Source organism: Oenanthe melanoleuca, chromosome 5 (genome assembly GCF_029582105.1).
Source record: "Oenanthe melanoleuca isolate GR-GAL-2019-014 chromosome 5, OMel1.0, whole genome shotgun sequence".
NCBI classification, from domain to species: Eukaryota; Metazoa; Chordata; class Aves; order Passeriformes; family Muscicapidae; genus Oenanthe; species Oenanthe melanoleuca.
In genome coordinates this window covers 37575812-37598935 of record NC_079339.1, presented here as the reverse complement: position 1 = coordinate 37598935, position 23124 = coordinate 37575812, and the positions used below count along the sequence as shown (strand labels likewise).

The 23124-nt window shown below is 35.4% G+C and overlaps 1 protein-coding gene across 1 annotated transcript in view; it reads right to left on the bottom strand.

Annotated features, from left to right (window-relative positions):
* The window catches only part of MIPOL1 (mirror-image polydactyly 1), a 178138-nt gene that overhangs the window by 86386 nt on the left and 68628 nt on the right, over window positions 1-23124 (bottom strand). The window contains exon 10 of the mRNA XM_056492662.1: window positions 4619-4726. Within this exon, the coding sequence (XP_056348637.1) occupies window positions 4619-4726 (108 nt within the window). The remainder of the gene's footprint in view (window positions 1-4618; window positions 4727-23124) is intronic.

Below are 23124 nucleotides of genomic sequence, written 5' to 3'. Positions count from 1 at the left end.
AGGAATTCATAGAACAATGTGAGAGAAAAGGATGGGTTGTCCAACATACGAATACTTCTGAGCTGCTTCACTGAAAAAAAAAAGAAAAAACAAAAAAACAACTGCTCTAAATAGAGATCTGTACCAAACAATAACGCCATACTGACAACTGGATCAATAGCAAGTTTTAAACTCTTTGTAGTGTCTTGTTCCTTTGTAGCTAGGAGTTGAAGAAAGGTGTAACACCCATCTCACCAGTGGACAACACAGCCATTCACCTGCTAGCTACACCATACAGGCAAAGCTGCAGCTGTTTTCCATCAGTCACAGCATCACAGTGTCACAGTGCAACAGTCCCAGCAGCTGAAGGTGGCAGAGTGGTGCTCTGGATATGGCTGAGCCTTGGCACACTCCAAACCCACATTCCAGCTGTCCACTGAATTCATGTGATCTCTGCTGCCCATGCAAAATTATTATGAAAGAATGAAATGAGTAACGATTAAAATGTAAAAATTAGATGCTGAACTGGAAATTTGAATAGAGGAGATTGAAATTTCTTGGTTTCCCATCACTGATTCAGACAAGTTTCCCTGGATTACATTTCAAAAGCATGTGTCTCTGTTGAAATCAGAGGCTTTATAGCCATAACCCACCTCTAAACTTGTTAAACTTATGAAACTTCAGCTCTGAAGCACCAAACCTAAAATCAGCTAGAATTACTTAGTTTTCACAAATAAAGGCCACATCATCTGGAAAAAGGACTTTTTTCCCATAGTTAATATTGTATGTCTCAATAGCATGTGCTTTTCAACAGTAGCAAACATTTTATACTTCATGTTAAAGCTTCAGAATTTTTTTAAGCTCTTATAACATCAGAATTTCTTGTGATGATGCCCCTCATGGATGACAGGTTGACCAGTCAGCTGAACTTGCTTCTGGTTGATGTTGTATGGAAAAATGGTCCCTACACTAAGAATCTGGGAAATTCTGGGAATCAAAAAGAACTTAAGACAATTTATGAAAGGCATCAAGGGCATCAAGGAATATCTAAATTAAGTATTCTAGAGTAGCTCCTTCACAGACTTCATCACTGGAACAAATACCAAACTGCTATGCATTGTGGATTTCCTGTCCTTGACTGATTCTTACATGTCAGCAGAAAGCAGATGACACCAGGCACAGTTGCTTTATGACACTACTGTAGACAAACTTCTGATGGCTCCTTCAGGTCACTTTCTTGGTTCTAACTCTATTATATTCTTAATAAAACTATGAAAGCTATGTAGGATAAATTCTACAAAAAATCACAACTAAAAAGAAAGCAGACATTGCAAAAAAAGTGCCAATCATAACAAAAGATGTAACATCTCAACAGCTCTGAAGGAGATTAATAACCCTTACAAGTTCTAATGACATCATAATTGGGTGGAATAACCTCATTTAGTTAGTTAAGAGCACCTGATTTGTATATCACCATGAACAGTCCTCTTATTTTCAAAAGTTTGCATTGAAAATAAAATTAGTATGTCTTTCTGATCCTTAAAGTACATTAATAGCTGCTTTGAGAAGAATATATTATCTAATTAGAAATTACAAAATAGAGAAGGCCTGCAGGATAAAAAAAAAGTTTCTTCTCCCTATTTCAGTCAAATCCAGTTAAACATTTTCCATGAAATTCCACATTAAGTTATTGGTTTCACAAGAATTATTTCCTCTTCTTCTTTAACTCAGTAAAGAGGACATGTATTGGTGAAAACTCTGAATTCAAAAATTACACACTACAAAGCTAACAAGAGAAAAATGAATGAATATTTGAAAAATAATGCAAAAGTAGCAATTCTTCAACTTTTCTATGTTTAATTGAATCAGTTGTTTCTGTGTATTATGGGAATACATTTACCAGAATCAGAAGAGACCAAATGTTAATTATAGAAAAATAGGAAAAAATGAATAATCTTACATATAGACCCTGGCACATTAGAACTGCAAAGCACTCTCATATCTTATTTTATGAAAATTTACTAAGAGCACAAATGTATAGACCCTTAGGAAGCAATTATCCCTAAAAGATTTAGCTATAATTCAATGTGAAATATAATAAGAGATTTTAAAAAATGGTTTCACAAAGAAGAGGATTATTTTACTTTAACTGTGGAAATAGAGACCCACATGCTTCTCTGCGTGACCTGTGCAGCTGTGGGCATTGCCAAACTGAATCAACAGATTGCCTTGACACTAATTAAGTGTAAGAGAATAGGGAAAATTACAGATTTTTTTAAAAAAAAAAACCTTCCTTGATACAAGTTGACCTGGACAGACTCAGAAGAAACACCTGGATTCCTCCTCCTGCACAGGTTAATAATACACAGCACAGTTCCCCAGTTTGCATGTGGAGATGGTTAAAATAAAGTAATTCCTTGGATTGTGGTGACAATAAAAGCTAGATTGATATTTACCCTGAACCACAGAGACTCATGATGTGTCCTACTCCTCTGAAAATGGTCAAATGTCCAGAGGGTGCTCTGCAGTGGAGAGGGGACAGGATGGGATGCTTGGGTCTGTACCTGCACTCTGCATGCAGCCTTGCAAGAGCTACTGATGCACACAAGAGGCAGGAGGTGACAGCCAAGAACACGAGGGTTTCACAGGGGAGGTGTGACCTGTCACAGGGCTCTGGCTGGCAATTTCTTTCTCTGGGAGCTGTGTTGCTGACAGCAGCAGGAGTGCCCCAGTCATCTGCAGCCAGCCCCAGAGCACCAACCAAACCCACTCCTAAGTGAGGCACTGACATTCAGCCTCACCAGACATCAGTTTTCCAGCTGTGGTTACACTGAAATTGGTTGAAAAGCTTTTCATTTACATGAGGTCAGGATGCATGATCATGGGCTGTATATCAACGCTAACAACTATTGGCAATATTTCATCAGGGCATTTTAAAGTTTTCAAGGTCAAGAATACAACTTGGCCTTTTAAAAAATACTCCAAAGGACCTATCCTCACTGTAGGCAACAGTAATATGAACTGAATAAAACTCTACGGAGATACAATATTAAAAAAGTTCAACTTTAAAAAAATTCAAAAGAGGTCTTTTTTTTCCTCCCCAGACTCTCATCTCTAAGAGACTATGATCAATTAACCTTTAACTTTGAAAAATAAAAAAAATTCCTGTGACAGTCAGAAATGAAATTCTTTAAAGATTAGGTGCTGGGAGAGCAATATCTGGCTTAGAATGAAATCCCAGTAACGCTCTGAACTATCAAATCACTTCTTGCTCTGAAAATATAATTATTCTGTAAGTGTTATGTCAGACAATATTAAATGCAAAAAGCGTAGCTTAAATAAAACTTTTTTCTAGCAGAAAGGCTCTCTGCACAATATTTTCAATGACACAGAAAAAACAAGTCAGCATGCAATTAATGAAAAACAATACTATGTACAATAAGTAGCATGCCTGGCAAGCACTAACTTTTAGTGACACCAGATTTAAAACAATGCTGTTATTCCAGTCAGAAATAGCCCTGAATGTTTATGATCTCTATTTCTAGTCATCTGCTTTCATTATTGCTCACCTTATTTTGTAATATTCACCATAGATTTTGATGGCAATTACAAACCCAGGGAATAGATAGCATTTGTGTGGCACACAGCTCTCTCCATTTATTATCATTATATTTACAGTTTTTCTTACTGAGAAATATCAAACTACACAAGGATTTACTTTTATTGTTTTACTGTTATTGCTTTGGTAAAGTTGTTGTATGTAAAATGACGTTTCCCAGATCAAAAAAAAAAAAAAGTAGAGAAAGGAGGCAGAGGAAAAGCTATCTATAATTGAGATACCTTTGGATCTTACTGTCTAAATCAAACAGTTTTGAAATGACAACACAGCATAAACAGAGTAACTTCTGTATTTGTGTTGTATCTCCACTACTGATAAAAGAGATTTTAAAGAATAAAGTGGCTGAAGAGGTGTGCACAATGCTTGCACATCTTCCCTGGCATAGTCTCTTATCCTGGCTAGTGGTGAGATTGCAGGGTATGTAGCTATCTATTCCACTGACATTACAATTTCCCTTTCTCAAAGCAGCAATAACCTGTCACTTTACACTGTCCTTTCTCTGACCCTCTCCCGCCTCTCTGCTCATTTTTATTCTTATTGACAAGACTTATTATTCCTCCTCCCAATTCCAAGTAGCTACCCTTTTGCAAATAGTAGTATCAACTCTGTGGTCACTAGTAGTATCGGTCAACAATGTTATTAATATAGCACACACTGCTGGGAGCAGATCAAACAGCCATGCTTTAAAATATTAGTTTTTGCAAAGGTACCACGAGGCAAATAGTTGTAGTTTTCTTCACCTTATCCAATGTAATATTGCAAGGACAGACCTCAAGAATTTAGTGTTAATTACCAGCCCAATAATTTGGAGAATATGTTATTTTTTTCTTGTTGCTTTCATAGGCAAAATAAAATAAAACCATAACAGAAGGGTGCTGTATCTGTGTTTAAAGAAGCAGTTGTTGGCAAACACCATAGCTCACTTCTGCCGAAATGTACACAACTGATATATGCAGCCCAGAAAGCTGGCACCAGGGGCTTACAACCTTAATTTGCCTGCAAGAAGAAATGGAGATTTACCTTCAGAGCACGTTCTTGATTGTTTTCAGCAGTCATATGTCTCGTGTTGTTTGCTGAAGTCTGGTTCTGCTCTTTCAGATGATGAAGCTCCTGCTCCAGCCGTTTGCACTGCAACGAGGAAAGAATCCCATTAAGTAGAGGAGTGTGGGCATATTTTTTTTCAACAAGCCAAACGACTTAACGTAAATAACCCCATCACTATTTCTGCAGTAGTGAAAGCATGAGACAAAAGCAAGTTACAATCCCAGACAGTAATAAAGCAACGTTTTTAAAATGTGCATCATTATTCAGTTTCTTCCTGGTCCAACAGTATGCCAAAAAAGCTATATATCAGATAAGATCTTTATCAGAATGTTGGGTTGAATTTCTGCTCCTTGTTGTGCCAATATATGGCTATATTTTGGCTTTTATGTATTAAGTAAGTAGATATAAAGGAAAGAATGCATGCTTTTTGAAATGCAAAAAAAATAAATGAAAGAGCCTCCTCACAAATCAAGGATCCAGCCTTTTATTACAAAATATAGATGAAATTTTTAACTTGTATTTTTCATACTAAAAGGTTACCCTAATTCTACATCACACACAACATACTGAAGGAAGTTTAAAGATTTTTTCTTGAAATATTTAACATAATGACAAAAAATGAAAAAATTAGCACTTGCTACTGCGTGCCTATACATGTAGACTTACTGCTGTCTACTGAGCATTTATTTTAATGATTAAAAATCTGAAGGTATAAACCAAATTATATTTTGCTCTTTTTTACATTAACTATAAAAGGTCTTTCCCAGTTCCTTGGTTTGAAAGAGGAATTAGTTGTCTGTAGACAGTTCTTTGCCTTACAAAAAAAAACATGTTTTACAAAAAAAAAAAAAAAAAAGAAAAAAACCAAAAACAGATGAAGCACTAAGGAGACATATGGGAACAACTTTTGATACATTTGATTGTAAGTATTTTCTTATACTTGAGATATTTAACATCTGTGTTTATCACACACACACAATCACAAATCACAGATGTAACCCTTTTTCCATGTCCAGCATGAAAATTATGTATTTTCAGACATGAAAATGCTAATAAAACTACTGAGGAACAAAACACAGACTATGTTTGTTTGTTTCTTTCTCTAGCAACATTTTTTCCTTAGTTTATGTGATCTAAACACCATTAAAAAAATTCAATCTACCATTGCAGACACTGTACATTACATCATGTATAATCACCAGGACACTGATTTTTATGCTTTGCCAGCATTCTTCTTCAAAACAGTGTTTTGGAAACCACAATTTGACAACAAAACAAGTTTATGTCGAGTAAATATTATTTAAATTACTAAAATCTCAATTTACATTTAAAACCTCACTTTATAATCACGCTATTCTCTTGAATCCAAATGGTATGTGAAAATATGCTAAGAGCAAAACTTAGCTACAGGACTGCATGAGAAAAAGATCTCAGAGCATATTGTACCACTGAGATCATGGGTGCAATCTTAATTCCACTCTCCATTTCACTCCTGTGAAGACAGGACACTGAAATCAACAGCAGTGGGACTCCAGGATCTTGCAGAACACAGAACAAGTGAAGTACAGTAAAGATGCAAGACATATAACATAAAATGGATGAACCTCCCTATCAAGTCAACCTTGATATGATTACATTTACATCAAACTTGGGAAGATTTTTTAATTTCTCTTTAATTTCATTTCTGCTGAGACTGTTGAAATGTGAATACAAACAAACAAACAAAAACCCAGGGCATTTTCAACTAGAATACTGCTTGAATTCAGTTTGGGCATCAACAAAAGAAATGGTGATCTAATTTGACCTTTGCATCCAAGAGTTTTACTATGTTGGAAACAATGTATTAACAGAAGATATTCAGCTTTATTCTCAGTTGTCTAGGAAGTAAAATCTTCAATTACTCTCTTTGTGAAAGTATTATAATAATAGTCTTAAACAGCAACACTGTGTATGTTTTAATAAAGTTTTAAACGTTACAATTTTGATACCTGAGCTACCTTTAAAATATTAAAATAGCATTCTAAAAGCAAGCACCCTTTTTCATAAGAGCAGGAGCCTATGAAATTTTAGTGTAACCTTGCTGTAGAAAAAAGTTTTAAAAATAGAATTTAAAACAATGCAGCCCTTCTGTTCATTTGAGCCAACATTTTTTGAATTCTGTGTCACTAGTTGTTAGCAGGATCCAGTAAAAATAGATGTTCTTTAAAAGAACATGTGTTTTTATTGGTTCACTCCAGGGCTCTAAAATGCCAACAGCTGCAAGTAAGAAACTGAATTTCCTTCTAAAAACATACATAAAAATACTTTTTGGAGCACAGTGAAGAGAAGACATCATCCAACTTGGTACTGACAAAAAGGAAATGTTGGATGTATCCTTTTAAGAAAGCTGAAAGCTAAAGGAAGTGTTTAATTTGAAATACTACATCTAAATTCTGATATCTCAAAATTGTGAAAACTTGCACACTTAGGAAAACAATATATTTTGTGCAACACAGGTTACCTAAATATCGGATCTGAGGATTAATTGTGCCTTTAAATGCAAATTCCCACTAATTCAACACATTAAGAAACACAGGCTGGTAATTGAGAAAACTGCTTCTCTAACTTAGATACTTTGAGTATATCAAGGAATATGAGAGCAGTGTAGACACATATCAATGAGAAAATGTCTTGATCAGAACACTGATGACTTTGCCAAGAGAAAGATATTAAAGCTTTGGAAATGGTAACATAATTTTATAAAGGTATCACACAAACAACTTACTAAGAATTAACTTTACTGTGTGCATTCACAGTTCTGTAGCTGAGAGGCAATACAGACAACTGAAGATACAAAAATACTCACCCCCAAAATCAATCCTGAAAAGGATTTCCTCACTTATTCCAAACCCACACATTTGTTCTCCTCTCTGAAGGTATTTCCCCCAAAAACTCTCCTACCTTATCTAGCCTGATTCAGCTTTGTACCCAGCACAGGATATATCAAAAGCAGCTAAGACACAAAATGAAAAGCAAAGCAGGTAACATACCAAAAGGATAAGAAGAGATTCAGCTAGGAAAGCAAGGATAGACAGCCAAGTAAACAAGACCCTCTCATCTTAAAATGTAAACTGTTAGGCTACTGTTGAGTCTTTTTTAATGAGCTCAGGTAACATGATTCAGCAGAATGAGGATGTTTGTGAGAGGCACTGGTTCAAGCTGCAGTGGGTGTGACCCCATTCAGTGACTCTCCAGGTAGGAGTGTTGGAATACCAAAAGGAAAATCCAGACAAATTGAAAAAGGAGCATCTGCTACAAGGGACACTGATGCAGAGGTCAAGAAATGGACCAGAAGAATATCACTGAGTAAAGTCCATGAGGCCCACCCAGAAAGTGACTGTTAAAAGACAGCCCCAGTTCCAGTTATACAAAAGGAGTAAAGATGGTTTACCTTGAATCAAGTATTTCAGAAGATAGAAAAATCAATGCAAATAACCACTTAATAGTGTTTGGCCTTTACTAGAAAATGAGGTTGCATTAACATATCAAACATAACTTTAGCACTTGTATAAACAAATCATCTTTAACATGCTGTCAGCTTTTCAGCATTTTCTTCTTCAACCTGTACCTGTAACACGTTAACATAGTGTTACACTGCCTGCCACATCTACACAGATTGATGAGGGTTTTTTTGATTATTATTTATCATCATTCTTCACTGAGGTGTTCTCAAAGTAAAAGGTTCAGACATTACACAAAAGTAAAGAAAAATCTGCAAGCCACTGGAGAAATAATGTTAGTAGGGACAAAGATGGAATAGAGCAAGGCATTAACATGGAGCAGAGCAGCCTCCTGTCCCCAACCATTTGGTCCCTGTGTAGTTTGTATGAAGACAGCATCTATCCCCAGAGGTTTCATGAAGAAGTCTGTTTAAAACTCTGCACTTCTTAGGTCAGGCTGTTCCTGTGCTTTCAAAGAGACAAAAATATTTTGCTACACCAGGGTTCCTTGCTCTCATCTCACTGAACTAGCATGGTAATGTCAGATGAATTTCTCATTTTGTATTTCAGCATAGATTTGATTCAGGAAAGGGTACTGTGACACTACCTGGCTCAAGAATCAACAGCTGAAACTGAATATAACAGAAAACCATAGCACTTCCTTACTACAAATGCAGTCCTGGTGGCTATTTAATCCTGTTACAGCTATATTTGCTTTTAATATTACTATATGGCATATAATATTTTTCATTGCCTTTCATTAAAAGGAATCTAAACTAACCTCTCCTGAACTTATGGCAATATGTTAGGGGAAAAAAGTCAACACATTATGCCATTTATATGGTAGGGGAAAAGGAAAGGAATTGATTTGTCTCTGTTATTAAAGGTATGGGGGTCAAAGTCTAATGAAACAAATGTATTAATATGAGGCAAAATTCTGCACTAAGTTCTTTCCTGAATTCTGAATAATATTTGATTGTCTTATTCAATTAGTACATATAAAGATAACATTTCATTAGAATACATATGTTCATCTAAAGTCCTTATCAAAACTTGCAGTGCTTACAAACTTAAGAATCAGCACTGGCATAAATACAAGGAGTACACTTGAGGAGCTTGCTGAAAAAAACCACAGTGCCTAGATGGAGATATTGCAACGTGCCTGTTCCTCTGCTGACCTGAGAGAGCTCAGGCTGCTGAGGCAGGTGGATCTTTGGTCTGATGTGATCACACCAGTCAGTCTTATCAGGCCTCCCTAGTTTAAAAGTACATAACCACAGTCTCCCACAAATAGCTTAATTCTGTCATTAAACTTAAGGCAACATATTTTTATTCAAGTCACACAAAAATCAAAAGTGAGTGCTAAGTCACTCACTCTGGGTCAGCCAGTGCATAATGACTTGATTGCATATCAGTGCCTTCACTTCAAACACTGAGTACTCTGCCACATTATGTGGACTTTGATGCACAAAGACCTTGCTGAACTGGAATTCTCAATTACTGAAGTAGTGTGAAATAAAAATAACCTAGTTCCTACTGAATCACTTGGGAAAATGGTTTATGTTCTCCAAATTCTAGAAAAGTCAAGAGTCCATGTGAATGGCAGAGCTACTTTGCACATGTATTTTTTTCCTTTATGCATTTTAAGTAAAATGCTCATGAGCAAAGTAAGTGACACACTATACATTGATGGAAAATGCATCAATACCACTGAAAGATAAGTTTATGTGGTACTGAGATCCTACTACAACACAGCATAATACTTCCAGAAGTGATAAAGTACATCTACATTTTGAAATTAGTTAACACATATTCATTGCAGTGAACAACTGAAGTACAAATAATTACTCCAGACATCAAACATGAAAAAGATGAAGAAACAAAGTACTTTTTCACCTGTTATGTTTTCAAGTCTTCAGCTGTGGAAACCTGAATACAATAAATAAGCATGTGAAGCAAACAAAAACAATTCGACTGATTCTTCTCTCAGTCGTTATTTTGTTCATCTTTTCTTACTTTGTTTGTAATGATCTGTACTTCAGACTGGCTCCCAGCTCAAATATGCCAAATGGAACACAAGTGTTCTCACTCTGACTGCCCTTCTTCCCCCTCCCCTCAATATTTTTTTTTTTTATAACAGTCTGCCCCTTGTCCCAAATTCATCAAAATTTCTGGAGAGGCAAACATCTTGCACCACTTGGATGCTATACACTCTTTCCTTTGCAGACAAAAATAATACCAAAGTCATCCAGTCAAAACACAAACCAACCTTTGGTGTCACTGTGAATTATGTACTTTGAACTGCAGATGTTTGGAAGCACTTATATAAATAGGATCTATCCTTTTACTTCTAAAGTAATAATTTTAAAAGAAATAAAGAAATAAATGAGCTTCTACATAATAATCACTAGAAAAATCTTCCATTAAATTATAGTTTTGAATTAAGGTTTTCTAACCTTAAAAATTACTTCACTTCAAAGTTTTGGCAAACCATCAACAAATGTGTTTGAATGATTATTTATACAATGCCCAGCAGCTTAGAAGTACTGGAATTTCAAGAAAGAAAAATGCTTTAATAGGGTTTAGGCCTCAGACACATATGTATCTTTAAAAATTTATATTCTATTAGGAAGAGAAATGCTTAGATGTAAAAGCTTCCTTTTTTTTGGAGCAGTGCAATAGTGTCTTGCTTCAAAAAGCTACAAAAAGAAATGCATGAAAATACAAATAAAACGTTTTTGTTTTCTCTGTCGCTATGAGCCAGTTGCAACCTGTAGCACTGCAGCAGATAATATGCTGTATGCATGACTAGGCTTCCTCCTACCATTCCCTGTCCATTTCTGAACGCTCCAAATGCAGCAAAACAAGTTTTCATGTATTTTCATTTTAATGGTTAAAGGAACTGTAAGTGCACAGTAAGATATTCAGAAAATTTAGAGCATAAATTTTGACTGTTTACACCCTTCATGTTAACCATCCTGTGATTCCACAGCACTGAGTAGCACTGACACCCACCCAACTGCATTCTCTGCATATTCTTACTTCCTTGCAACCATGACATCTCAAAGATGAAAACAACCCTGATCTACTTGACAATGAGTTCAGCACACGTAGACTTTCCTAATCAATGAAGCTCATTATAAAAATGTGCAAGGAATAGAAAAAGGAAAAGGTGACGTTCTTGGGCTGTGTGTGACTCACAGGCCATTCAAGCAGGGTTCCTGTGCTGGCTGTGCACTGGGTGACCACGCCTGTGCTAACAGGGGCTGCTGACAGACTCCTGATCTGCAGGAGGAAACAACAGCACGAGCTGCTGAAGCCTCCTAACTGGGTCACCTTCACATTTTCCTGTGTCCACTGCATATAAGTTAACAAACTTACATCACCTCTGGGTTGTTTCTAATCAAAACACAAACCTAGTAACCTGGAGTCAAACATTTATTCATGAGGCTGTACTGGGTCTGAAAGCAAGCAAAAATGCATTCAACTAAACTAAGAGTGTTTTTTTCCTAATTGCCTGTCATATATAAATAAGCAACTTCTGCTTTACATCAAAGTCATATTATTAATTCAATTTTTAAATTTCATGCCTATAAGTTTAATAAATAATGAATAAACTAAGCATGTAAGCAGATGAGTAGTACATGAGTAGTACGCCTGCTCATGCCCCACTGCAGAGTTTTAGAAAAACTAGGGACTGTCATAGTAAAATGACATTATAATTCATATGTCAGTGTTATATTTAAAAGCAAAGGAAACTACCAATAGTCCCAAATAATCCAGCAAATGAAAAACACTAATTAAAATTTTATCATAAGGGCAAAAGAGCACTCAAGAGCCAAGATTCTCTTTTAAAAGTAATGACAAAAAATACAAAAGTAAGTGTTGATTAGATAAATTCTAAATAACTGAATAAAGGTCAGCAAGTACAATAATAGCAAGACTTGGATCAATTTTCTTTCAATGGACGTGAAGTCCAGCATACAAATATAAGAGAAGATTTCAGAGCAGAAACTTCTACATAGAAAATAATTCAGAGTTACTAACCTCAACATCTTTAGAAACATTTAAAGAATAAAATTACACAACATCCAAGAGGTTTTGGAATAAATTTGCCATTAAAGCAGAACATGCATTAATATATACTTACACAAAAACCAGGACCCAAATACCCTGCTGAACTACCTGAAATAATTTCTACCACAGTTAAGTACTAAGTAGTACTGCAAGAAAGGTCCCAAGAAGCAAGTCAAAGCATCTGAATATGAAAATATTATTCTCATCTTATTTTATTTATGGTCTTAGCATGCATTTTCTAAATCAATGCAACTCCCACATACTCATTTGCAAAGCAGCTTTGGTGAAAGATTATGTGTTACTAATGGACAGAACAGAAATTTCAGAAAGCCATAAACTAGATTTTAAAATAACTTTAAAAAAGAAATTACTTCTCCTCCTTCATTGCTGCAGGGAGGAAACATAAGTCTTCCCTCACCAAGTTCTTTAATTTCTTCCTCCTTCAAATGCAGCATCTTTTTTCACTTCTGCATGTCAGAATGTACATATAATGTTCACTCTAATTCTCAGTTCTTGTCTTGGCCTAAATAACGTTCACTCCACTATACCACTTCTTTTTTTTTTTTTCCTATTTACCATACATATTCTCTTTAAGACATGATTCTTCTTTAATTCTACTCATAAATAATTATGTTGTAACTTTTCATAAATACTTAATCATTTTTTCCAACACTCAAATCAAGTTAGTAAATACCAGTTTCTTGTTTTGTGGGATGACAGATTAGCACAGAAAGTTTAAGAACCTTAATCAACCAACAGGATCATGCCAGAACTGGGATTACTACACCCCAAACCTTTGCTTTATAGACATGACCAAATGACATGGAGCTATTGCTGAGTGTGGCCACATGTTTTGCTGGCTCCTCAGAAGAGCAGTCAGCCCCATTACAACCAGATGGCCTGTGGCCAGGAGACAGCTTGTCAAATATCTGACAACACACCATGACAGAAAGCTGACAATTGCATTTGTTTAAAGCCTTTCCCTCACCCCCACTTAATAATCTGCAGTGTTGGTAGTTGAACTATATATAGTTGTGTATATATATATATATATATATATATATATATATATAGTGTATATATATATATGTATATATATGTATATATATATAGTAGAAAAGTTGTATGAAAAGGAGAAATTTTAGAAACATTCACAGCCTCATCTTCCAACTAGATCTAGAAATTATGAATCTGATTCGCAAATATAAGCAAGACACTCAGCTGCAGACTGAGATTATGTTTTTAGAAAGTACAACCTTGTTTAATTGAATGTAACCAATATTAGTTGACAAGAAAACAAAATTTGGTAAGCAATCTGTCATTCTAATGAGCTGATTTTCAAATAATCTTCAATGGATTTTTGTAAAATCCATATGCAAACAAGGCTATTGCTGAAACATTAAGTTGGCATTTACTGCACAAAAGGACAGGAATACTTCTGGTCTATCTTTAAATATCATCAGATTTTTCAAGAAAACAGTATCATGGATCACTGTATAGATGGCAGAGTTTAAAAATATTTTTATTCTGATATTGTAATCATGGTAATTCAGGTGTATCTTGTAGTACATCTTGTCTGTCTGTCCTGATAAATTTGGTACTCTCAATTGAGTCATCAGTTGCTTAAGCAGTAGTTCTTGAATATTTTCTGGTGTATAATATGTCCACACAAAACTTGTTTAACATGCAATAAAAGCTACTTTAAACTAGAAATTATTACAAACTAAAACACCAACTAGGTAGGTGAAAACACAAACCTCTGCAGGTAAGTCAGGGACAAGGGACACTTTTTGAATAAATTATCCCAATCTATAGGATTTGCTCTTTTCCCACAGAGTTTTAGGAAATTTCAATACTGAAGGACATAACAGTGAAAGTAATATTAATGGCAGTGTTTTAGCTAAGTACAAGTGTGAAAATGAAGGAACTAATTACAAATCTTCAAATGTTATTTTGAAAACAGTTTCTGTCTCACCAATACAGAGAAAGTAACAGTAAATACAGTTAAGTAAAGAAAATACATAAATTGTCTTCCAGATAGCTTTCACAGTTAGTTTATATGCACTGAAAAGTGGAATGAAAATAATTTTTAAAAATCAAGAAATTAATCAGCTTTGCATAAACTGTAAATAAATTATGCATAGAATACAAAGGCATCCCACAAAGAAAGATTCAAGAAAGTAAAGCAAAGCTCTGCAAAAACTAAAACTAAACCACACATTTATGAATTATGTATTGCTCAGCTTTGGTAACACACAGAAATGCCTGTATGATTTTGGTACATGAATAAGACTTTGCAAATATTAAATAGCAATTAAATCTGACGATTCTATATCTGTAACAAAATTTAGCTTTAGCTTCATTGAGGTAATTTACAGAGATCAATGTAACTAGATAGCCAAATAGATGCACCTTCTCAGGTGGGCTGATCATACAGCTTTGAATAAGTGTCTCCTAAAAGCTTTCAGATACCTTACTGAAAAGCAGAAATGCTCAAACCTAAAATCAGCTGCCTTTGACCTGTGCAGTTACCAACACTGATCTCATCCCAGCAATTCCATTCTTCATGTATAGAGCCTAGGACACCCTAAGGGGATATAAACTAAGAAAAACACAAAGATAGAAGAATTTCATGAGAACATCTGAAAGCAAAATGATAGGCCTGCCTGCCAAAGCAAACAAAACTGGTAAAATGCAAGACTACTGCTGAGAAGAGTCTAGATACCAGAGAAGACACTGTACATGACACGAGGAGAACATGTAAGGACGGACACAGCTGCTGGCTACAGAAGGCCAGCTGATGGAACAAACTAACATAAGGTATTAATAATTTTGCTGATTCTTCTTGAAGGCTGGCACTGGATGCTCTCCTTTTCACAGTGAGTCTTTCAAGACTTGTTTTCCAGACTAAGATTCAGTTGAAGTCCTAACATTTTGATTGCAAACAGGACCCCAGGCAATGAGGCTGAAAAAATGCTTGTAGACCAAGAAAGAAAAACTTTGTCCTAAAGATGAAGGAATTAAACTCACAGAGAGGCCTAGTGTTCAATCCCATACTGAATACAAGACAGCACAGCACTTTCAGGAAAAAAATAGTGAAAACTATTGTTTCCTAATGTTGCTGGGATCTGTAATACCATCTCTGAAACAAGAAATGTCTCATCATGATTACAAGACTTGAAAGAAATCTTACCTATTGGTGAAAAGTCATCTCAAGAGACAACTAGAAGCAAAGTGTAAATAGCTATTCTTTCAATAGAGAGCTTTACTCTGTTTTTTAGGGATTCTCTAATGTTTGGTAATACTTCTGCAGATAGCAGAGAAAGATGATGCAGCTAATTAAGAAATAAGTACCAGCATAACTGAAAGATGACCAGTAACTGTCACACAACTTTGGTTTTATATATATATATATATATATACTTAGATTTACATATTTATAGCTAGTAATTACTAAATAATAGGTAATGTTAAAATTCCTGTCTCAAAACATAGTTATCAATTCTATGTTATTAACAATATAACTTGTACATTCATAAGCATTACTGCATCAGTATTTTACACCAATTAAATACTGTGTAGTTAGCCACTTGTATTCTGTATTTCTGATCACAACTTCAGAACTGCAAAAAGTTGACATACTTTTGTGATTTAATACTGTTGTTCATTTGCAATAATTTTTCTTTTCATATAGCTGTAAGTATACTTTTTACAGTCATAGCTTCCTAAGGGCCCTTAAGTATTTCTATGTATTTGAATTGTGTATTTAAAGAACAATTTTCAATAGAAAAGTAAACTATAAACGAAAATGATATTTTGTGCTTCATATTCTACAATAAATCAAAAATATTACTGAAAAGAATGACAACAAAGCATTAACATCAGAAAGCATCAAAAAGTTCCCTTTCAAGAGCATCTTACAACCACATGCAGACAACATGCAATTGGAAAGCCTGTCCTTCATTTGCAATAGAGGGTAATGGAAGCTAAATTTTTCTTGTTCTCAAGCAACTCAGCTTGAAAAATAATTAACAGTGAATAAACAGAACATGGAAAAGAGGCTAAATCCTAGATACTCACAATCTGAAGCACGAAACAGTAAAGCCATACAACAAACAAATGTAGGCATACTTGGTGAACCAGACAAAGATAAGTTAATGCTACTGTGAAATCTCTCCTTCATAAAGAGAATATTGATAGACTTTCTTGTTCCTTTTTTTTTTTTTTTGGTAGGGGCACAACACACTTTAAACCAGAATATGTAAAGTAATTTCATCAAGCCTAAGGACTTGGAAAAATTGATTAACAGCTTCACAACCAAAAAAAAAAAAAAAAAAGTCATAATAGTCAGACCAACCAAGAGAGAAAACTGCCATTTTGGCAATTGTTACTTGATCACTTAAAACCAGTTAAAAATTTAGAAAGAAATGGAACTAACAAAAACATGCTAAGTATCAAATTTCAGTCACAATAATCTACAATTCATTGAAAATGAATAATCAGCTTATCAACATCACAGTAATTTTTCTTTACATCCTCTGTCACTGCTAGACCTTAGCTGCCTTACTCATCTCCTCTCTTCACAGCTTAGCACACATGCTGAATCATAAGGATGACTGTGGAGGGTATTGCAATGCTGGAAGAGGTCAATATTTCACCTCAGGGACTCTGGAAATAAAAATAAATTAAGTCAACAAAAAGTAGCTCTATTCATTCTTCTTAGCTCCACGTCCCACAACACTCTTAATTACTGATGTTGTAGAAGTGGCACGATCAGCAATATAGTTTGTCTGCTATTCTCGGAAGATATCTCCATTACACAATTAAATCCAAACTTTCCATTTTGTGTGTCATTATATTTGCATTTTATGCTACTAGTTTGAAACCTATTTCTCCTTGAAGGAACCAAGTTCATTTACAGCTTGACAGACAAAAATCAGCACAAGAAAGGTCTGCATATAAAGTCATCTAATAATTTTCAAAGGCGAAGGTCTGAATACAAACATACTAGCATACTTTCTCCAAGAACATTGAAAACTTTTACTACCCTATTTATTTTAATAAATCTCATTCTCTTTCTTAAAATAATCTCATTTTTATCCTTAATTTCATGTAATACACAATTTGCATGCTACTTAGCACTTTCTCTACTTATTAAGCTTTGCTCTGCACCGTGGTGTGCTATCTAAGAAAACAAACTGGATTCCTTTTTTATTTAAACAAACTCAAAGATGCACTCCAGGAATTCACCTAGTACATTCAGACACAAATGGTATTCAGTCTATAGGACCTGACTACAGCTAATGACCAAAAAAAAACCCAGACAAAGAAAACACCCCAAACCAAACCAAACCAAACCAAACCAAACCAAACCAAACCAAACCAAACCAAACCAAACCAAACCACCTCCTCTCCATTTTGGAAAAGGGTTAATGTGGATATCAGATGCTGAGAATTATTTCATACTCCAGATCCACCACTATTTGTTCACTTCACTTGCTAACACAGGCATAATAAATAATAAAATGGAAACACATGAGCCTGACAAAGGGTCAAGGCAGGAGAAGCAAGTGAACGCACAGGCCAGGCATATTAGCCTTTTTAGATTCCAGATTAATGATAAAAATGAAACACAAAACTCTTCTTTGTTGATTATCAAAAGAATCCTTATGCAAACTCACCTGCATATCCAAAATAACACAGTAATTTTGCATGAAGTTTTCTTAGAAAGTTGACTAAGGAAACCAGCTTTTCATACAAACCACAAAGGTTTGTTGGTTCCTCCCCCCACCTCCAATTTTTATGAAAATCCAACATTTTATCCAAGAAGTAACCAAAGTGAAATCTGATTCAACACTCAGTACCTAAACTGAAACTGTGAAGTCTTAAGTATCATGGAAAACTTACTTAAGGTATCTCTACAAGAGTTTCAATACCTACAGATCTCATTGCATGCAGAGTTTTGGTACCTATAAACCTTATTGCATGCACAGTGATACTCTTCAGAGGGAATACTGTTTGAATTCTGCTTTTATCACATTGGAAGTGTCCTCTCCTGTTGCTGCTACTGAAACAGGTGATCGGTAAGCATACAAAATATTTTTCCTCTCTTTCGTCCTAGAGTTTTGACATTAAATATTTAAATTAATTCCAGAAATTGGCTTGAAAGTCTAAGCTGTGTGAATATAAAGCTTAGCCCATGATAGATGAGTCAAATAGCAATTAATGGAACAAGCTTGCATGCAAATCTACTGTCATTTTCAAAGGGGTGAGGAGTTTCTAGGTACAGAAGAGAGGGTGAATGTTCAACTGGAAATTCATTAAAGTTTACAATTAAAGATATCAAGCTTGATCATGCCCTCAAATATTATGCAGACATGTATTTTCTGAATTCTGCACAACACACTGTTTGCAGAGGAACAACAGGTGATTTAACAATGCAAACAATGATGTGTCTCCAGGCATCATTCAGTCAAAACCTTACGGCAGCAAAAAGAAGAAATGCAGTATCAATTAAAATTTTGCTTCTAAAGCTCAAAAAGAAAACTCGTAATCCCTCTCTTCAAGGAAACACTTCATTAACATTTACATATTTACTCACACTTAGCATTCATGGACTAAATACAAAAGTTCAGCACAACAGCTCCTCAGGGTAATTTCCTTAGGATTCTCCTCTCCCTCCACTGATGACCTACCATCTGACCTGCACTTCAAGCTGCAAAGAGTATTAACTCAAAAAATGCAAGACCTCATGCAACCAAAGCCTCATTGAAGTCTAAACTAAGGAATAAATTGCAAAATACTTTCATTAATGAAGTTCCAACTCCAGTGAAACCAGAGTTTCATGCTCTATTAACAGATACCTGCCTGCAAAGAAATCACAACCTCTGCTACATCAGTATGAGAGACAAACTGACACTACAAACACGGATTTGTAGTGTTCTGAAACCTTCTCCTACTATCCTGTTTGAACATCTCACCACTCCTAAGATCTCTTAATGCTTTGAAAACTGTGAATTACAAACCCTGATTAAATTAAACAGGGCACTATGGCAAAAGATTAAACTGGCGTTATCTTTTGGGGGGATATTCTACACAAATCAGAAAACCATGTAAGAAACCAAGTTTGGCCAATTTTCTCTCTAGTTAAGTCTCCAGTGGACTAAAGTTCCTATTTCAGAGGCAAAAAACATTTCATGATCTCCTAAACGTAGCCAAATATTTAATGGAATTTTCTCCTGGAAAATATTCATGCTAAGGCCAGCACAAATATACTCAAGGTAGAGAGTCAGAGCACACCTAATCAATGTGGGAAGTAAAGAATTATTATATATTTTCAAACTGGGTTTGTTTTCAGAAAAAATAAATAGCCAAGTAGTGAAGAACCTGCCCTTTCCTGAGAAGCAAAAGATTCCTGATGCTCTTTAGCATCATTCACAATAGTTTCATGCCACATGTCCCAAATACAGCAATCACTGGCTTAATTTCGTGCTTGGTGAGATTCACTTGATTTATTCTGAGAAGGAGCAAAGAAAACATAGATGAACAAAGATGTTCAGTATAACATGGACTTCCCAAAACATGAACTTAGTCAAACTTTCAAAGGATTATCTTTACTTGGGGACAGAGGAAATGAAATGTGACATTTTAAAGCAGTGTTGCAGTGCAATGCAATTAAACAGACTAAAACTAATATTGCTAATCACAATCACTACTCATGTAACTTGGCTTTTTGTGATCTTCCTTCAGGATCCCTTTTACTCAGCATTACCTCCAAAGAAGAGACATCTGTGAGCTTTACCTGAGGTCACCAATGTGAATCCCAATAAAACTGACAACTACTTCATCAACCTCTCTTCTTTACTCCTCCCAGTCACTGCGCAATTGTTAACATTAAATCTCAAATTATTTTTCTTTTTAAATCTACTCTATATCTTACTCTATATCCCTATTGCTTTCTCTCAGGACTTGAACAAAATTCACAGTGCAAAAAGGGGTATCTTGCAGACATGTGTCCTCTCTCTGTTTAACCATCATGCTGGCAAGGAATTTCCCCATGCCCATTCATCAGCTACCTCTCAGAGAAAAGGATGCAAATAAGAAAAACATCAACTTGCTGTTGCCTTCCCAAAGGAAACCAGCCATTAGTGAACAAGCATGGCTCTCGAAGGATCCTAAAAGTATAATAAAAATTTCTCTTACTGTCACTTTCCTCCTGAAATAAGTTCATGACCAAAATCATCAGTACCCAACAGCAGCTGTCTGATTCATAAACAAATGTGAATACAGCATCCTACCTCTTCTTTTCCTGATCCCACACATCAGTGGCAAAGGGAAAAGTGGGGTAAGCACTTTGAGAGAGCAGGTAGGAGGATACCATCAGATATGTTCCTGCCAGCCAGGATCAGCATCCTTAATCAGGAAGTGCCAAAGGGTACCAAAACGCAGGGTATAAAACCAAACTTCTAATTAAAAGTACAAAAAATAATGTCCCAAACGGTGATTTGGCTTGCAAAAGGATCACCTCTGTCCCAAGACTCATGAGGCATTGTAATCTGTCACCTGAGTATCCCCCAATTAAGGATCCAAGATCTGTAAATATTTTTTTCATCTACATTTCTTGTTTTAACATTTCATACAGCTCTTGGGTTTACTACCTCAGTAAGACCTGTTCACTCCTGTGCTGAGAATGCCTTAATGCTCTTGTGAATCACAGGCAACACAGAGCTCTACACACTACTTGGTGTGAACGCAGGAAAATTGCTTTAGCAGAACAAAAACAAGCAAACAAAAAAAGCCAGCAAGAATCTGCCTAGCTGTAAGCACAGACATTTATCAGTTATTAGTCATTAGTCGAAACCGATGACGATGGGAAGTTGAGCACAGCGCATCTCGTCATTGTTTTCAATGACGATAAAGTGCCAAACAGCGCCTCAAAATGGAGAAGGATCCTTTAACTTGCCTCAGATGAGCAACTGGGTGCCTGCCAATTTTTTACATGAACAGTCATAAGCATGTTCCTGCACAGCAGGATGTGGTCAAACTATTCAAAGCTGTAAAACCAGGTTTGCTTGCCAGTTATGTTATTGCTTCAAGATCAGTGTACTAGAGATGGTACTTTGCCAGCCATGAAAACACTGCTATTCCTTAACAGCAAATTATATATATATCTTTAATATTTAAAACTCTGTATAGAACCGGTTGTTACCAATTTAAAAACTCCCATATTTACAGAATTAGTTAGGACTGGAAACATATCAAGCACACAATCTCCTAATCTCTTAATGAGCTTTAAAAAAATCACTTCCTTCAAGCTGTACCTATTAAAAGGTCCCCTTTCTTGTCTAAACCAGAAGAAAAGTAATTGTAATGACTTACTCAAGTCTTCAGCTGCCAACCCTGTAGTGATATTAACATTCCTGTCCATAAGGTGTGATGTTGCTAATAGGTGGCTGAGATATTGTACTGTATTGCCTCCTGCTGGAAACCATTTCTTTAGAGTAGTTTATGAGGATCACACAATGTGACTAAGTCATATGAAATGCCTACTAAATATCTGTCACTAACTGGATTACTCAAGCAAGAAAGATTTCTCAAGAAAGGTAAAACTGTATTATGATCAACTGGACAAATGACTTTTTTCCTTGAATGGGTTAAGACAAAACAGAACATTACAGACAAGAAAATGGTGTTTTATTTCTTTCAGAGGATCAATCATAAAACACACTGAAGATCCTCAGTATCACACAATATCTGTTCACTAACAAACATATCTTAGCAAATACAGCCAAACTGTTGAGTTTGTTTTTTTAAGGGGGTTGATACAAGAGAAGATGGATGTCAATGTTTAGCCATGCTTTAGTTGTTTGTTTATTATTCACTTGAAAATACATACTAAAAGTAGTATCAAATATTTGAGTTTATACCATTTCATTTGTTTTCACACATACAAAAAGTAGTTTGCATATTTGCTCAGCAATCTAGCGAAAGATCTGAGATTACATACACTTGCACAGCTCAATACAGGGATAGAAGTGCCTCAATCTGCTTCCTAGTAAGAAGCAATGCTCATGCTGGCAATCTCAAAAACTACACAGAGTTTTTTTGCACATTACAGTTAGAAAAAACATTTTAATGGCCTTTCCAAGATATAAATAGTGCTCTTCATTTTTTGAAGAATAAAAAAGTTATTCAAGTAAAATTCAAACAGAAGAATCACAACTAGCTAATCACTGAGTATGCTGCAACTGCAGTCCAGTTAGATGCAGCTCAGTAGTACAGCTACCAGAAAAGGTATTACAAAACCAAATTTAATAGACTAGTTGGAATTAATCTGCATTTACCTGGTCATAGGAAAGGTACAGTTTAGAGAATGTCCATTCTTTAGAAATGTACTTTATTCCTCACTTGAAATCAAAGTAATGTGTATTTGAGCTGTGAAGACTTTCACATTATTGTTCCCTACTCAGAAAAATCAGAAATCTTGTGAGTTGACCCCCAAAAGCTAGACACTATTTATGTTTGCTATGCTCAATTACCAAATACAAGGCTATTGTGAAGAAAATCACAGCAAAAAGTAATAGATGCAGCTTCACTAAACACAGTCAGCCCAAACACTTGTTATCACGTAGGCAGTTCTCTATCACGTGGATTTGGTGGTCACTCAAATGACATTGCTGTCTCCAGCACCACACAACAGCAACCAGGAACAAAGCAACACCATGTGTCATGAAACATTCAACCTCCATTGCCCAGTGACTTCTGAACTTCACAAATGCATTTTCCAGAGGATAGGCATAGCAGGATAATGGTTTACTCTATTTCTGCTTCTTCTCAACCTGCTTTCAATTCTCCCCTCCATATTTGATGTCATTTCCACAAAAAGAAAAAAAAAATAACTTGCAGATGTTATGAATGCCTGAGGCA